The sequence below is a fragment of the Neoarius graeffei genome, chromosome 9 (assembly GCF_027579695.1).
Source record: "Neoarius graeffei isolate fNeoGra1 chromosome 9, fNeoGra1.pri, whole genome shotgun sequence".
In the NCBI taxonomy this organism is placed as follows: Eukaryota; Metazoa; Chordata; class Actinopteri; order Siluriformes; family Ariidae; genus Neoarius; species Neoarius graeffei.
Window position 1 is genome coordinate 16,799,960 of NC_083577.1, and position 15,553 is coordinate 16,815,512.

The 15,553-nt window shown below is 42.3% G+C and overlaps 1 protein-coding gene across 3 annotated transcripts in view; it reads left to right on the forward strand.

Annotated features, from left to right (window-relative positions):
• LOC132891485 (ribonuclease inhibitor-like) overlaps window positions 1–15,553 on the forward strand; it is a 46,362-nt gene that overhangs the window by 24,598 nt on the left and 6,211 nt on the right. For all 3 annotated transcript variants that reach the window (XM_060929100.1, XM_060929102.1, XM_060929101.1), the window contains 3 exons: window positions 10,636–10,809; window positions 13,467–13,640; window positions 13,782–13,958. In XM_060929100.1, the coding sequence (XP_060785083.1) occupies window positions 10,636–10,809; window positions 13,467–13,640; window positions 13,782–13,958 (525 nt within the window). The remainder of the gene's footprint in view (window positions 1–10,635; window positions 10,810–13,466; window positions 13,641–13,781; window positions 13,959–15,553) is intronic.

Below are 15,553 nucleotides of genomic sequence, written 5' to 3' on the forward strand. Positions count from 1 at the left end.
CGGAAATGTATTCTGGCTTTATGGATTACTGATAAAGTTCCCACTCTCAGTCAGTGGCAGCAAACTGTGACGAATTATTCCATTTGAAGCATTTTCTACAGCATTAAAGGATAAACACTTTCTATCCTACTGGACCTGGGGTCCATTTCTTGAATACCTGGGTACCACTGCATCTCATAGGATAAGGTCAGGGCTTATAGGTTTGGCCTGGAATAAGGATGTAGAGCCATAGTTTGATATAATACCAAACTGCAGTATGTATTGTGCTGTCTTCCTTGGACTCCCTGATCTCCCAATTTATTATTATTATTATTATTATTATTATTATTATTATCATCTTGTCTTTATTTTATTTATTTTTACCTCTGTCAGGTTTAGTTGCCTGTATTTTGTGCACTGTTATTAGTGCTAGGTTTTGTGCTGTCCTTGAACTTTATCAGAAAAGTTTAATAAAAATGTTTGAAAAAAAGTATGTAACAAATATTAACTGTATAAAGAGGAAAATTTTGATTTACAAGAAGGATTTACAATGCTGTTGTGTTACTATCCTCTGTTATCATTATCTTGATGATCCACAACCTTCACTGGTAACTTCATTATGCTCAGGCTGGAATAAAAATGGATAGCACTAGCTTCATCACAAAAAGTATATGCATAATTTCTTACACAGTTATCCAGATTCATTAAAGGTAAAATTGATGTGTATGCGTAAGCCATCATTTTTACTCATACCCAGATAGAGGTGTTGTTAGTAAACCTGCTGAGAATGCTGTGATTACAAACATGGACTCCCTGAACTACAGTTCCCAAGACTCACAGCACTCTGTCTCCCGATTACTAATTACAGTTGTCACTCATCTTCCTAATTACCTCTCCCCCTATTTAAGCCACTCACTCGCTCTACTCCAGTGCAAAGTATCGTTCTGCTCCCTCAGTTCATACCAAGCCTTGTATCTCTCTGACTGCCTTTCATATTTCTGACTTTTGCTTATCCTCTCACGTTTTTGCTCTTTATCTTCCCTTTATGACATTGTTCGCCGATCGGCCGACCCACGCTAGTTTACTGACCATGATTCCTGTCTCTCATCTTGGCTTTGTTTACTGTTTGCATCCCGTTCTCTTCTGCATATACATCCATAAGTGCCTGCACTCTGACAGGATACTTTGCTAACATGGACGTAGTGGAAGAGGTGAAGCAGACAGCTCTTAATGCCCAGGGACAACTGCTGGAAGAACATCCGCAGATGCTAGCAGACCTGAACACTTGTATGGTGCAGCTAGCTATGGTGATGTCGCAGGCCCTCCTAACTTGTCCTGAGTCTTCCACAAGCCCCGCGCTGCAACTTCCTGTTCCTGAGAGGTTCGCTGGAGATGCGCTCATTTGTAAAGGTTTCTTACTTCAATGTTCCATGTATTTTGCTACAATGCCTCAACTATCTGAGGAGCACAAGATCGCTAGGTTCCTTTCTCTCCTCACTGGTAAAGCACTCCAATGGGCCAGTGCAGTTTGGAACCAGGGTGGTGAACAGACTAAATCTTATGAACTCTTCCTCTCTCAGTTCAAGAGAGTATTCGATCATGAACCAGAAGGAATTGAAGTAGGTGAAAGCTTATTTACCATTTCACAAGGCTCAAGAAGCGTGGCTGAGCATGCCCTAGATTTCAGAACACTAGCGGCAGCCAATGGGTGGAATGATACGGCTCTTAAGGCAGTTTTTTGCCAAGGTCTGTACCCTGAGATTCTAAGCGAGCTCTCCTGCAGAGATGAACAATGCACTCTGGACTCTCTTATCGATCTAGCCATCTGTCTAGATCATCTGTTGGATCACCAACCCTCCATTCAGGATAGTGGCAAACCGGTCCTCACCCCTGATGACAGTGCATCCATGGAAGTGTCACGTACCTGGCTAACACGCACTGAGCGTTTAAGGAGGAAGAAGGAGGGGTTGTGTTTCTACTGTGGAAGTTCCGAACATCAGCTCAACCATTGTCCCATTCATCTGTCCATCCCGTGCAGCTCCTGCTGAAGTTCCAGCACACAATGTGAGTCCAGTAAGAAAAATCAGTTCCAAATCATTCAAGGTTCCAATGTTGTTAAAGTTGGCAGATGCCACACACATCCTTTCTGCTTTTATCGATTCAGGGGCAGAAGGCAACTTCATCAGTAACTCTGTCACTCAGAGGTTCAACCTTCCAACAATCCCTCTTCAAAGTGCACTCAGCACTTGAACCATTGACAGAGGGCCCATAGGAGAGGGTTATGTTACCGTGCGTACAACTCCCATTCACATTCAAGTGGGTGCACTGCACTCAGAGTTCATCTCCCTCTACGTCACCGCTACTGTAAGTTACGACATCATTCTTGGCTATCCTTGGCTCCAACTTCATGACCTCTTGATTTCATGGCAGAACAAGGAGATTCTCCAGTGGTCCCCTGCATGCTTTCAGAGTTGCATCTCTTGTCCTCAAGTCAACATCTTGTCCACCTCTGTGGAGAGCTCACAGCCAGACTCTCTAGACAATGTTCCGGAGTGTTATTTGGACCTCAAGGGGGCATTCAGCAAGGGAAAGGCTTGTGGGCTACCACCTCATCAACCCTATGACTGCGCAATTGATTTGCTGCCGGGCACATCACCACCAAGAAGTCGTGCATATACCCACTCTCCCAGAAGGAGCACACGGCTATGGAAGATTACGTTCAGGAAGCCCTCAAGCAGGGTTATATTTGTCCTAAATCTCTAGCCACAGCAGGCTGCTTCTTCACGGAGAAACGAGGTGGGGGTCTCAAACCATGTATTGACTATAGGGGACTTAATCAGGTGTCAGTCAAGTACCCATATCCGCTTCCTCTTGTTACTGTGGCCCTGGAGCAACTCAGATCAGCTAAAATCTTTTTGAAACTCGACTTATGCAGTGCCTACAACTTAATCAGGATTAAGAAGAGCGATGAGTGGAAGACCGCCTTCAGCACTACTGCCGGCCATTTTGAGTACCGGGTAATGCCATAAGGCCTTTCTTCGGCACCTAGTGTGTTCCAATGCCTGATTAATGACACACTACGGGACATGCTAGGCAAGTATGCCATCATCTACATAGATGACATTTTCATCTACTCCCCAGATGAAGGAAGTCACAAGGATCATGTAAGAGCGGTTCTCCAATGCCTGCTTCAGAACCACCTCTACGTCAAAGCAGAGGAATGTGAGTTCCATCAAAGACACATCTCCTCCTCCTTAGGGTATATTATCAGTGCTGAAGGCATCAGCATGGATTCATCCAAGGTAACTGCAGTCACCTCTTGGCTTACACTCATGTCTATAAAGGGTCTTCAACATTTCTTGGGCTTTGCTAACTTCTATCACCATTTTATTAGGGGTTACAGCATGATTGCTGCTCCCTTAACAGCCCGACTAAAGAAGGGATCCAAGCGCCTGAAGTGGAACCCTGTGGCAGAAGAAGTGTTTAACCATCTTAAACAAGCATTTCCGTCCACTCCAGTTTTACAGCACCCTGATCCATCCAAACCTTTCACCCTAGAGGTTGATGCCTCTGATACAGGAGTAGGGGCAGTACTGTCACAACGTTTTGGGGAGAAACAGAAACTTAATCCTGTAGCATTCTTTTCTAGAAAACTCTCATCTGCAGAGAGGAACTACAGTGGTGCTTGAAAGTTTGTGAACCCTTTAGAATTTTCTATATTTCTGCTTAAATATGACCTAAAACATCATCAGATTTTCACACAAGTCCTAAAAGTAGATAAAGAGAACCCAGTTAAACAAATGAAACAAAAATATTGTACTTAGTGATTTATTTATTGAGGAAAATGATCCAATATTACATATCTGTGAGTGGCAAAAGTAGTATGTGAACCTTTGCTTCCAGTATCTGGTGTGACCCCCTTGTGCAGCAATAACTGCAACCAAATGTTTCTGGTAACTGTTGATCAGTCCTGCACAAATCAAATCAAGTTTATTTGTATAGCGCTTTTAACAATAAACATTGTCGCAAAGCAGCTTTACAGAATTTGAACGACTTAAAACATGAGCTAATTTTATCCCTAATCTATCCCCAATGAGCAAGCCTGTGGCGACGGTGGCAAGGAAAAACTCCCTCAGATGACATGAGGAAGAAACCTCGAGAGGAACCAGACTCAAAAGGGAACCCATCCTCATTTGGGCAACAACAGACAGCCTGACTATAATATTAACAGTTTTAACAGGTATAACCCTCAACTGTCCTCATGGGGCTGTCCTTCACAGGAGCGGTGCGATAAAACTCCGACCAGACACAGGGCACCAGGATGGATCAAGCAGGTCTGAGGGGCAGAAGAGGCCAGCATCTCAATCCCAGGATCAACATGTAACTCAGAGGGACAGATTGGGGGGGGGGGGGGGAGAGAGAGAGAGAGAGAAAGAAAACACGTTGTTAGGTATGCCCTAAAAATGTCAAGTATTAAATCTGTGTGGTAGGCTCGCAGAGACAAGAGTCTTTACATCAGGCATAACACACAACAATGGCATGTTAATATGGTAAAATATATCATGACCTGCTCTGGCTGGATGCTTGATTGGGTGATGGGAGCACACTCCTCAGCAATGATGAGATGCAGATGGGACCCTTAGGGCTGGCCAAGACAATTCAGTTACATTTCACCGGGTCTGGGACATGCGACAGAATGTCTGACAGCCGATTCTCTGCAGGCTACGATAGCCAGTCGAGGTCTCCACCCTCTCCACCAAAAGATTTCCTGTTGACTCCATGTAACTCAGAGGGACAGATTTGGGGTGGGGGGAGGGAAAGAAAACACAGTTGGTTAGGTATGCCCAATGTCACCTGAATAAGTAGGAACAGTATACATATTGCACCGAGTACAAGCAGGGACTCCGGCAACTATGACAGCATAACTAAAAGGAGAGAGCCAGAAGGTAACACAGGCATGAGGGAGCCCCGGGACATAAAGCAGCCAGCCACTACACCATCAACAAACTCGAGTGAGCAAGCAAGTGGGGACTGACAGCATCCATACATCCCAGTTTACCAAAACACTCTATGTCTGAGGACCCTCCAGATCTACTCCTTTACCTCATAAACACCATTAACAAAAGGCTTGACTAAACAGATATGTTTTCAGCCTAGACTTAAATGCTGAGACTGTGTCTGATTCCCGAACATTACTTGGAAGGCTGTTCCATAACAGTGTGGCTTTGTAAGAAAAGGCTCTGCCCCCTGATGTAGCCTTCACTATACGAGGTACCAGCAGATAGCCTGCACCTGTTGATCTAAGTAGGTGTGGCGGGTCATAGAGGAGCAGAAGTTCACTCAGGTACTGTGGTGCGAGACCATTTAGTGCTTTAAAGGTCAATAGTAGTATTTTATAATCAATACGAAATTTGATTGGGAGCCAATGCAGTGTGGATAAGACAGGCGTGATGTGGTCATATTTTCTAGTTCTAGTAAGGACTCTTGCTGCTGCATTTTGAACTAACTGGAGCTTGTTTATGCACTTATTGGAACATCCAGACAGTAAGGCGTTACAATAATCCAACCTGGAGGTAACTAAAGCATGGACTAGTTTTTCTGCATCATGCAATGACATTAAATTTCTTATCTTTGCAATATTTCTGAGATGAAAGAAAGCTATCTGGGTGATGTTATCAGTGTGAGTTTCGAATGAAAGACTGGGGTCAATAATCACTCCGAGGTCTTTTACTGCTGCACGTGAAGAAACAGAAAGGCCATCCAGAGTTACTGTGTAATCAGAAAACTTACTTCTAGCTGTATGTGGTCCTAGTACAAGTACTTCAGTCTTGTCAGAGTTAAGCAGAAGGAAATTAATAAGCATCCAGTGTCTAATGTCCTTAACACATTCCTCAATTCTATTAAGCTGGTGTCTCTCATCAGGTTTTGCAGAGACATACAACTGTGTGTCATCAGCATAACAGTGGAAACTAATACAATGTTTATGAATAATATCGCCCAGAGGTAACACATATAGAGAAAAAAGCAGTGGACCCAAGACAGAACCTTGTGGAACACCAAACTTTACCTCAGTACGTCTAGAAATATCACCATTTATATCAACATACTGATAACAATCAGTTAGATAAGACCTGAGCCAGGAGAGGGCCATTCCCTTAACTCCAACAACATTTTCTAGTCTATCCAGAAGAATGGAATGATCAATGGTATCAAATGCTGCACTAAGGTCAAGCAACACAAGTAGCGAGACACAGCCCTGATCAGATGCCAACAGTAGGTTGTTTACTACTTTAACCAGTGCTGTCTCTGTGCTATGATGAGGTCTAAATCCTGACTGACACATTTCATGGATGTTATTCCTATGTAAATATGAGCATAACTGCTGTGCCACAGCTTTTTCAAGGATCTTGGAGATAAAGGGGAGGTTTGATATTGGCCGATAATTGGACAGCTGACAGGGATCAAGGTCAGGTTTTTTAATCAGGGGTTTGATAACTGCTAGTTTAAAGGATTTGGGTACATAGCCAATCATAAGAGAATTTATTATTTTTAGAAGCGGTTCAATTACTCCAGGCATTATCTGTTTGAATAGATGTGTCGGTAAGGGATCTAGTACACAAGTTGAGGCTTTTGATGTAGAGATTAATGAAAGTAATTCAGTTTCTTTTAGGGGAGTAAAACATTCTAACTGATGATCTGATACAGTTATATTGTTAACTACAAGGTCACTTTCATTGTCTAACCTTAAATTAGTAGTTTGAATTTTTTGTCAGATATTCTCAATTTTGTCATTAAAAAAATTCATGAAGTCGTTGCTACTACATACTGCAGGTGTGCATGTGTTGATAGTGGACTTATTCCTGGTTAATTTTGCTACAGTATTAAATAGGAATCTAGGATTATTTTTGTTATCTGCACACTGGCTTGGAGGAATTTTATCCCATTCCTCTCTACAGAACAGCTTCAGCTCTGGGATGTTGGTGGGTTTCCTCACATGAACTGCTTGCTTCAGGTCCTTCCACAACATTTTGATTGGATTAAGGTCAGGACTTTGACTTGGCCATTCCAAAACATTAACTTTATTCTTCTTTAACCATTCTTTGGTATGATTACTTGTGTGCTTAGGGTCATTCTCATGCTGCATGACCCCCCTTCTCTTGAGATTCAGTTGATGGACAGATGTCCTGACATTTTCCTTTAGAATTCGCTGGTATAATTCAGAATTCATTGTTCCATCAATGATGGCAAGCCATCCTGGCCCAGATGCAGCAAAACAGGCTCAAACCATGATACTACCAGCACCATGTTTCACAGATGGGATAAGGTTATGTTGGAATGCAATGTTTTCCTTTCTCCAAACATAACGCTTCTCATTTAAACCAAAAAGTTCTATTTTGGTCTCCTCTGTCCACAAAACATTTTTTCCAATAGCCTTCTGGCTTGTCCACAAGATCTTTAGGAAACTGCAAACGAGCAGCAATGTTCTTTTTGTAGAGCAGTGGCTTTCTCCTTGCAACCCTGCCATGCACACCATTGTTGTTCAGTGTTCCTCTGATGGGGGACTCATGAACATTAACATTAGCCAATGTGAGAGAGGCCTTCAGTTTCTTCGAAGTTATCCTGGGGTCCTTTGTGACCTCGCCGACTATTACACGCCTTGCTCTTGGAGTGATCTTTGTTGGTTGACCACTCCTGGGGAGGGTAACAATGGTCTTGAATTTCCTCCATTTGTACACAGTCTGTCTGACTGTGGATTGGTGGAGTCCAAACTCTTTAGAGATGGTTTTGTAATCTTGTCCAGCCTGATGAGCATCAACAACGGTTTTTCTGAGGTCCTCAGAAATCTCTTTTGTTCATGCCACGATACACTTCCACAAACATGTGTTGTGACGATCAGACTTTGATAGAGGCCTGTTCTTTAAATAAAACAGGGTGCCCACTCACACCTGATTGCCATCCCATTGATTGAAAACACCTGACTCTAATTTCACTTTCAAATTAACTGCAAATCCTAGAGGTTCACATATTTTTGCCACTCACAGGTATGTCATATTGGATCATTTTCCTCAATAAATCAATGACCAAGTATAATTTTTTTCTCATTTGTTTAACTGGGTTCTCTTTATCTACTTTTAGGACTTGTGTGAAAATTTGATGATGTTTTAGGTCATATTTATGCAGAAATATAGAAAATTCTCAAGGGTTCACAAACTTTCAAATGCTTTAGAGGCAGACTCATCACTTGGGCTTGTGCTTCCCCTGCCACAGGACACCCTGGTAGTCAATGTAGTCATCTTATATTGAGAAACATGTACTCTCTGCACCCAAGCTAAGATTCCTAGTATCCCCCCAGCTGGCAAACTTTGCCCTCTCCCTGTGGCTCAAAGACCCTGGTCCCACATAGCCATCAATTTCATCACTGACCTCCCTCCCTCACAAGGCAATACCACCATAATGGTAACCATTGACCGCTTCTCTAAGGCTCTTAAACTCCTTCCATTACCTGGTATCCCCACAGCCTCCCAAACAGCTGAACTATTATTCCAGCAGGTGTTCAGATACTATGGCCTCCCGGAGGACATAGTGAGCGACTGGGGCTCTCAGTTTGTTTCACACTTCTGGACATGCTTCATGAAAAGACTGGGAGTATCCGTGAGCCTCAGGTCTGGATATCATCCCCAGTCGAACAGCCAAGTAGAGAGGGCTAATCAAGAAATAGGCTGTTTCTTCAAAAACTTCTGCATGCGTAACCAGGGGGACTGGGCACGTTTCTTTCCATGGGCCGAGTATGCACAAAACTCTGACACTTTGCAGCTCAAGCTACCTTAGTGCAGAGCTTCCTTGAAGAGATGTCTGTGGAGTCTTCTTTAATGAAGACTCAAATTAAATGAACTCAGACTAACAAGTTTGCCTTTTATCGAATCATTCTTTCTGGATTTTGGTTTAATAAAAGTATAAAGATGGTAGAGTATATTGAGTACAAATTAATTTGAAAATAAAAAGAAGCTGTAGCTACATAAGCAAAATATTAAAGTAAACCTATTCTTTATATTGCTTAATAGTAAGCAAGATATATGTAAGAGCAAATAAATGTTTAACAGGTTAACTGTCTGCAGTGTGGCTTCTATCTCTTAATAAGCAATCCTAGCTGAAAATCAGAGATCTATCAAAGTTCTAACAGGATATGGGTTTACTGGATCATTTATAGTTAAAAGCAAGCATCCCAAGTGTACGATAATAGACCGGAACTGGTCCACCAGAGACTAGTTTCTCCAAATTTCATATACTCAGGTTATTTCTAGCATTTTGATGACACAGCTGTTCTCTGCGAGTCCACTAAGGCATGGAGCTTGTAGAGTGGGAAATCCCCACCTCTGAACTGCTGGTTTCAGAACGACTCTCAAGCGTACCTGCACATACTCACGTCATCAGACCGTCGATCTCTTTAGAAAGTGTCAGAAGACAAGATTGATATTTCATAACATCCAGTCTGTTAGGGTTTTACTGGGATTCGAACCTGGTTCGTTGGTGTGATGATCCAGCAAACCCCCACTAGGCCACCAGGGGAATGACTCAAATGCAGAGGCGTGAGGCGGAAGTAGAAAAAGTAACAAAAGGTTTATTTATACTATGTACACTATATACAATCCAGGGCAAAACAAAAAAAAAACAAAAACAAAGAGTATAATTCAAAAAGAAAAAGGCAAAAATGCAAAAGCTCAGAAGATCCACAAAACACAGTACAAAGGAAACTGGAGATAAACATAACAGCACAAAGACTCCGTGACAAGAGGACTGAACTCAGGGGTATAAATACACAAACTAATTAAGGACACAGGTGAAGATAATTAGGACTAACAGGCAATTAACAAAAAAAAACACAAAACACAGGAACAGTGGCGGCCTCTAGAGGCCAAAATAAATATGACACGAAAAGGAAATAACAGCGGCCTCTAGAGGCCAAAACAGTCCAAGTCCTAACACAGTCTTTCCCTTATTTCCTTTAGCTTTTCCTGCTTATCCTTAAATAGCTTCTTGAACACCTTCTTCCAAAGATTCCTGGTATGCCAGTTTCTCTTGCTCCTTTTTGCCTCGGCCCTTTTCACCTGGTCCTGGATTTCTCTCTGCGTTAAGTGCTAAAGGCAGATTGATCATAACAGTTTGTATTTAATTTTATACATGTTAGCAATGGGTGTGACTGAAACACCATTAGGAGGGGTGTCCACATACTTTTGGACATATTTAACCAGCATCTAAAAAGTATTGCCTCAGCATCCAGGTACAACTACTCGTTAAACAAAGTGTGTGTAAAGCTCTTGTGTCCAAGTTTCACTCTATAAATTATTCTGCAACATCAATATATCAAATCATGATGGATATGTCAGGCAGACCTACAGAGAGGTAAAAAGGGCCACAAGGATTTCTTGATTCTTTTAAGTGACTGAGCCATTTAGAATTCCAAGTATGAACAATAGTTGAGTGATTCAGAGATGACTGCGAGAGATCAGTTCCTTGTTTTGAATCCTGTCATGACTGTAAGTCTTTAAATAAATAAATATGATGTAAAATACTATCACAGAATATTTGTGAACATACAGCTAGATAATTAAAAATTACTGAACAAAATGTTTGTGCAATTTTTTTTTTCTCTCCCAGGCTGTGTAAATGTAATCTCACCAAGGAAAGCTGTGGAATTTTGTCCTCGGTTCTCAGCTCTAACTCCTCCACTCTGAAAGATCTGAACTTAAGTGGCAATGAACTGCATGATTCAGGAGTGGAGATGCTGTCTGTGAGACTGAAGGATCCACGCTGTAAACTGGAGATACTCTGGTGAGACAGTGACCCTCTAGATAACTTACATATGATTTGATTCCATATGAATGTGTGTGTATCTCTGTATGATTTTCAATCACAAAGAAAGATCATAAACATCAAGTATATACAGCTAGACATATTAAGCATTAACTGGTACCCTAATGCCGCTTTTCCACTACAAACGCGGCTGAGTCGGGCTGAGCCGTGCGGTGCTGAGTTGGGCTGAGTCGAGCTGAGCGGGGCTATTGAAGTTGCATTTCGACTACAACCGCGCTGAACCGTGCTGGCTGGAAGTGGGTGGACACATTGGGTGGAGTTAGCGAAAGTGAGTGGACGTCACGTGATTTCGTTAAGCAGCGCAAACAGTGACATCAGTGAGCTTTTAAGCGGTAGTCTCACGACCCGAATAGTAAACAATAAACATGGAGTCGTTAGTGTTGCTGGTCTTGGTGCTGTGGCTTGTTGTCACCGACAACGCCAACAGATACTGGCAAGAGCGTATAGATGAGGCGAGGCGCATAAGGCTTCAGAAATTCTCGTAATTCGTAATTATTCTTCTTCCGGGTTTACGGTGTTTACAGATCCCAGCGTGCTCGCGGGGTGTGTGTGGGCATGTGAGGACACTCCTTCTCACCAATCAGTGCACAGGGGAGTGTCTGCTCACGCCCCCAGCCTCACTCGGCTCGCTTTGGCTCGCTTCAGCCCCACTCCAAAACGGTGCGAGTTTTAGGGGCTAAGCAGGGCTGAAGCGAGCCGAGTCGTGCTGTTCTCTGGTAGTCGAAACGCGAGCCGTGTCGGGCTGAAGTGAGCTGAAGCGAGCTGAAGTGAGCTGAAAAAGGGTAGTGGAAAAGGGCCATAAGTGAGTCTATTCAGTGATGGACACTGCTGAACGAGACTGTTTGGGGGGGAGGGGCATCTCAAAGGTCCAAGTACAGCACATAGGAAACCTTTCGTTTGGAAACTAACATCTGAATGTTCTTCCTGAATATTCATGATTTACTGCATTACTTTAGTGTTTTGGGTCCTTACATGTGCCAAAATCATATTTGCCAGACTTGCCACTACCTAAAGTAGAAAAACCCTGTTCAGTTCACCCAAGTGGAGGCTGACACTGCCCCAGTGGCAGCCTCTACTTGGGTGAACTGAACAGGGTTTTTCTACTTTAGATAGTGGCAAGACTCAACTTGGAAAGTGACCCATAATCCTCTGCATACCTGGTGCACTAGGGAGCTGTGCCCACCCTTGATGAAAATGTGGTTTTTAAATGGGTTAATAGGAATGGACAAACTATTGGCTCATGACAGTGTGAAATTTGTATGCCAAGTTAGTGTGTGTGGTAACCTTACATATGTTATGGTGACAGGACAGTGCCATGGATATACAGACTTTGTTTAAAGCACTTAAAGCACGCCTTCATTTGGAAGATGCAAGTAAAAAGTGGACACTGGCTGGAGCCTAAGAATATCAGCAGCACCATAACAAGTCCTTAATGCTTGTGCCAAGTAGTACTGCACCCAGTGAACATATTTGGCTTCCAATAGCAGAAGGAAAAACTCAAGCACCAGATGAGCTAGGTGTTGATGAACTCAACAAAATTATATTTTAAAAAATGTCCATCTCACTTGTTCTCAGGCAATAAATGAATAATTGACAAGTCCTTGGCATTTGAGCAAACCTGGCTAGAATATTCAGTTTAATCAGATGCTGCATTCGGTTATCCTGGTCAGAAATTTTGCCTTCCTTCCACACGTACAGGTATACTGTAGCTTGCACTGTGGTAGGACTTGAACACCCTACCTAGTGCCCATATGTATAGAAATTTTGCCTTCCTTCCACACCTACAGGTATACTGTAGCTTGCACTGTGGTAGGACTTGAACACCCTACCTAGTGCCCATATGTATAGACATATAGAAAGACATTTCAGATTCAGCACCAGATGTACTGCTTTTTGTGCTTGGGGTTTGTTTTTAATGTCATCTCGTAAAGTTTGCACTTTTAACAGTTCATGTTTTACAATGAATATTAAATTATTTGCACACTTGTCTGTGTGAAATGAGACATGTTAAATGTTCTTCCTTGCCCCATGAAAAGCAGCTTCAGGAATTTTATGGTGTCCTGTATATTCCCGTTAATAACTATCTTAACTATTAGCGCCCAAGCCCCTGTCCTAGTCAGTGCTGTGTGTGGAAAAATTAGGGCTGTCATGTAGGCTCAGGAAGTAAAGATAGATTAGTGATCCACTTATGGACCTGAGTTCAGTCAGAAGTAGCTTGGACCTGCATAATGGCCTTCTTCCAATATATTTGTAATTGTGCAATGCTACATGAATTTTATCGATGAATTCAGGATTGGGAACAACTCTAATTATACAGTAGGTACAACACTAACTGTAAGGTTAGAAAAAACATCAGCATAGGATTGTGTGTATGTGATAAACATGCTCACAGGGCAGCAAGATCCACAGAGTTAGTTCCTCTCACTTCCAAGGCTCAAGTTTGGTTGTCTCTTGGAGGTATCTTTTCGGATTAAGATGGCCAACTAAATTAGTGTACCTGTAGCTTCTGCTTGTTAGGATAGATGCAACAAAAACAGAAGTAGTAGGTAAGAGAGGCAGTTTGTGAGAGACAGCTGGGATGCCAGTGTTCTGATTTATCATTACATCTCTGTCAGGCTGCGTGCATGTAATCTTGAAAAGGAGAGCTGTGCAGCTCTGTCCACAGTTCTCAGTTTGAATTCTTCCAGTCTGAGAGAATTGTATCTGAGGGGCAATAACCTGCAAGATTCAGGAGTGAAGTTGCTTGCTGTGGGACTGCAGAATCCACATTGTAAACTGGAAATACTGGGGTGAGATCTCCCTCACACACACACACACACACACCAGAAGTGAGTATGTGTGTGGAAATAAAGACAGACTTGTAACTTTTCTTTGTGATGTTCTGATTAATTTGTGGGAGAGAGGCAGACAGTAATAATGTGTCTCTGCAGATTGGCAGCATGCAGTGTCAAAGAGGAAGGCATTGGAACTCTGGTTTCAGCTCTGAGCTCGAACACCTCATCACAGCTGAAGGAGCTGGAGCTGTACGGAAATAAACCAGGAGACTCTGGAGTGAATACATTGAAGAATCTACTGCGGGACCAAAATTCTAAACTGAAAACTTTAGAGTGAGTTCCTGAACTTTTGTCACTTTACAGAAATATTCTATTTTAGAGCAGGTGCAAATCAACTTTCTACTATCCCGTCAATCAATGCCATCAAAGACCACCACAGGAATACCACTGAGCAGATATTCTTTGAGTTTGTAGATTGCATCATTCTCAGCCTAGCAGTGACACTGACATAGTAGTAGTGGTATACAATATGTGGCCACCTAACCATGATGCCCATATGTGGTTGTTGGAAAAAAGCCCAATGGTGATAGGATAAGGATGACGGGAGCAGGTTTCTGGTGAGAACTGGAAGCTTCTCGTCTGGACCTACATGCTTGTTGGAATTCCTATTCCAAACACTTTGCATTAATATGGAGTTGATCCTGGCTTTGTAGTTGTAATAAGCGCCACTCTTCTGTGAAGGCTTTCCACTAGATTTTGGGGCATGGCTGAAGGGATTTGTGTTCATTCAGCTACAAGAGCATTAGTGAGATCAGTCTCTGATGTTGCATGAGGAGGTCTGGGGTGCAGTCGGTGTTCCAGTTCATGCCAAAGGCATTCAGTGGGTTTGAGGTCAGGGATTTGTGCAGGACAATAGAGTTCTTTCACTACATATCTTTATGGAGCTCTCTTTGCTGCAACAGGTTTGGATACCTTAGTCCCACTGACAAGAAACTGTATAGCTACAGCAAACAAAGATATTCTAGACAATCATGTACCTCGAATTCTGTGGTAAAAGTCTGGAGAAGGCCCACAAATAGGGATCACTGTCAGTTCTACGTACTATTCGCCATATAATGTACTGTATCTGAGTACCGCTTCAAATATTCACATCTGTACTTTTTTTTTGTATGTGCCAAAGATATTTTCTAATGAATACGTTCTGATGTATCTGTTTCCCAATATATAGAACTATTTTCTGTTTATTTTAGTTTGAACAGTTGTCTAATTTAAACAACAGTGCTCCTGATCAGGCATTTACTAAGGTTGAATTAGTGAATGCAGTATATTCATAATTTATGTTCACTTTAATGAACTATGAACATCATATCTGACCACCTGCATGAAAGTAAATTGTTCCTGCTTCTATGACATTTTTGTTGCACACAGCTCGATTCAACCAGATGTCCCATAGAAATCTTTCTGGTGAGCTTTCTTTAAAAAAAAGGGGGGGGGAACCTAATAGTTCACCTAAGTATCTATATTTGAGTTTTGTACAGACCATAATTATATTTGGTTACTTACCAACATAGTGTTGGTGGGTGTGAATGATCAGAATTCCTTTGGGAGAGAATGGGAATGGTAAAAACAGTATCTAATCAAACACAACTCTATCCCAGGAACATGTCAGGGTGCATACGTTAAATGGCCAGTGAATATGGACACAAGGAATGTGTTGCTAAAACCATGGCTAATACATTCCAGATATTGATAAGCGAGATGATGTACAAAATGTCAGTTTTTGTGGCTGAAACATGCTGTCATGCTCCGCCCCGGACTTCCACTCTGGAGATTTATTATCTCCCAGCTCAACGCTAATCCGGATCTGGGATGGGACTTTCATCTTGCCGGCATTCACTTCCTGGTTTGCTCTGCTGTGTATAAAAAGG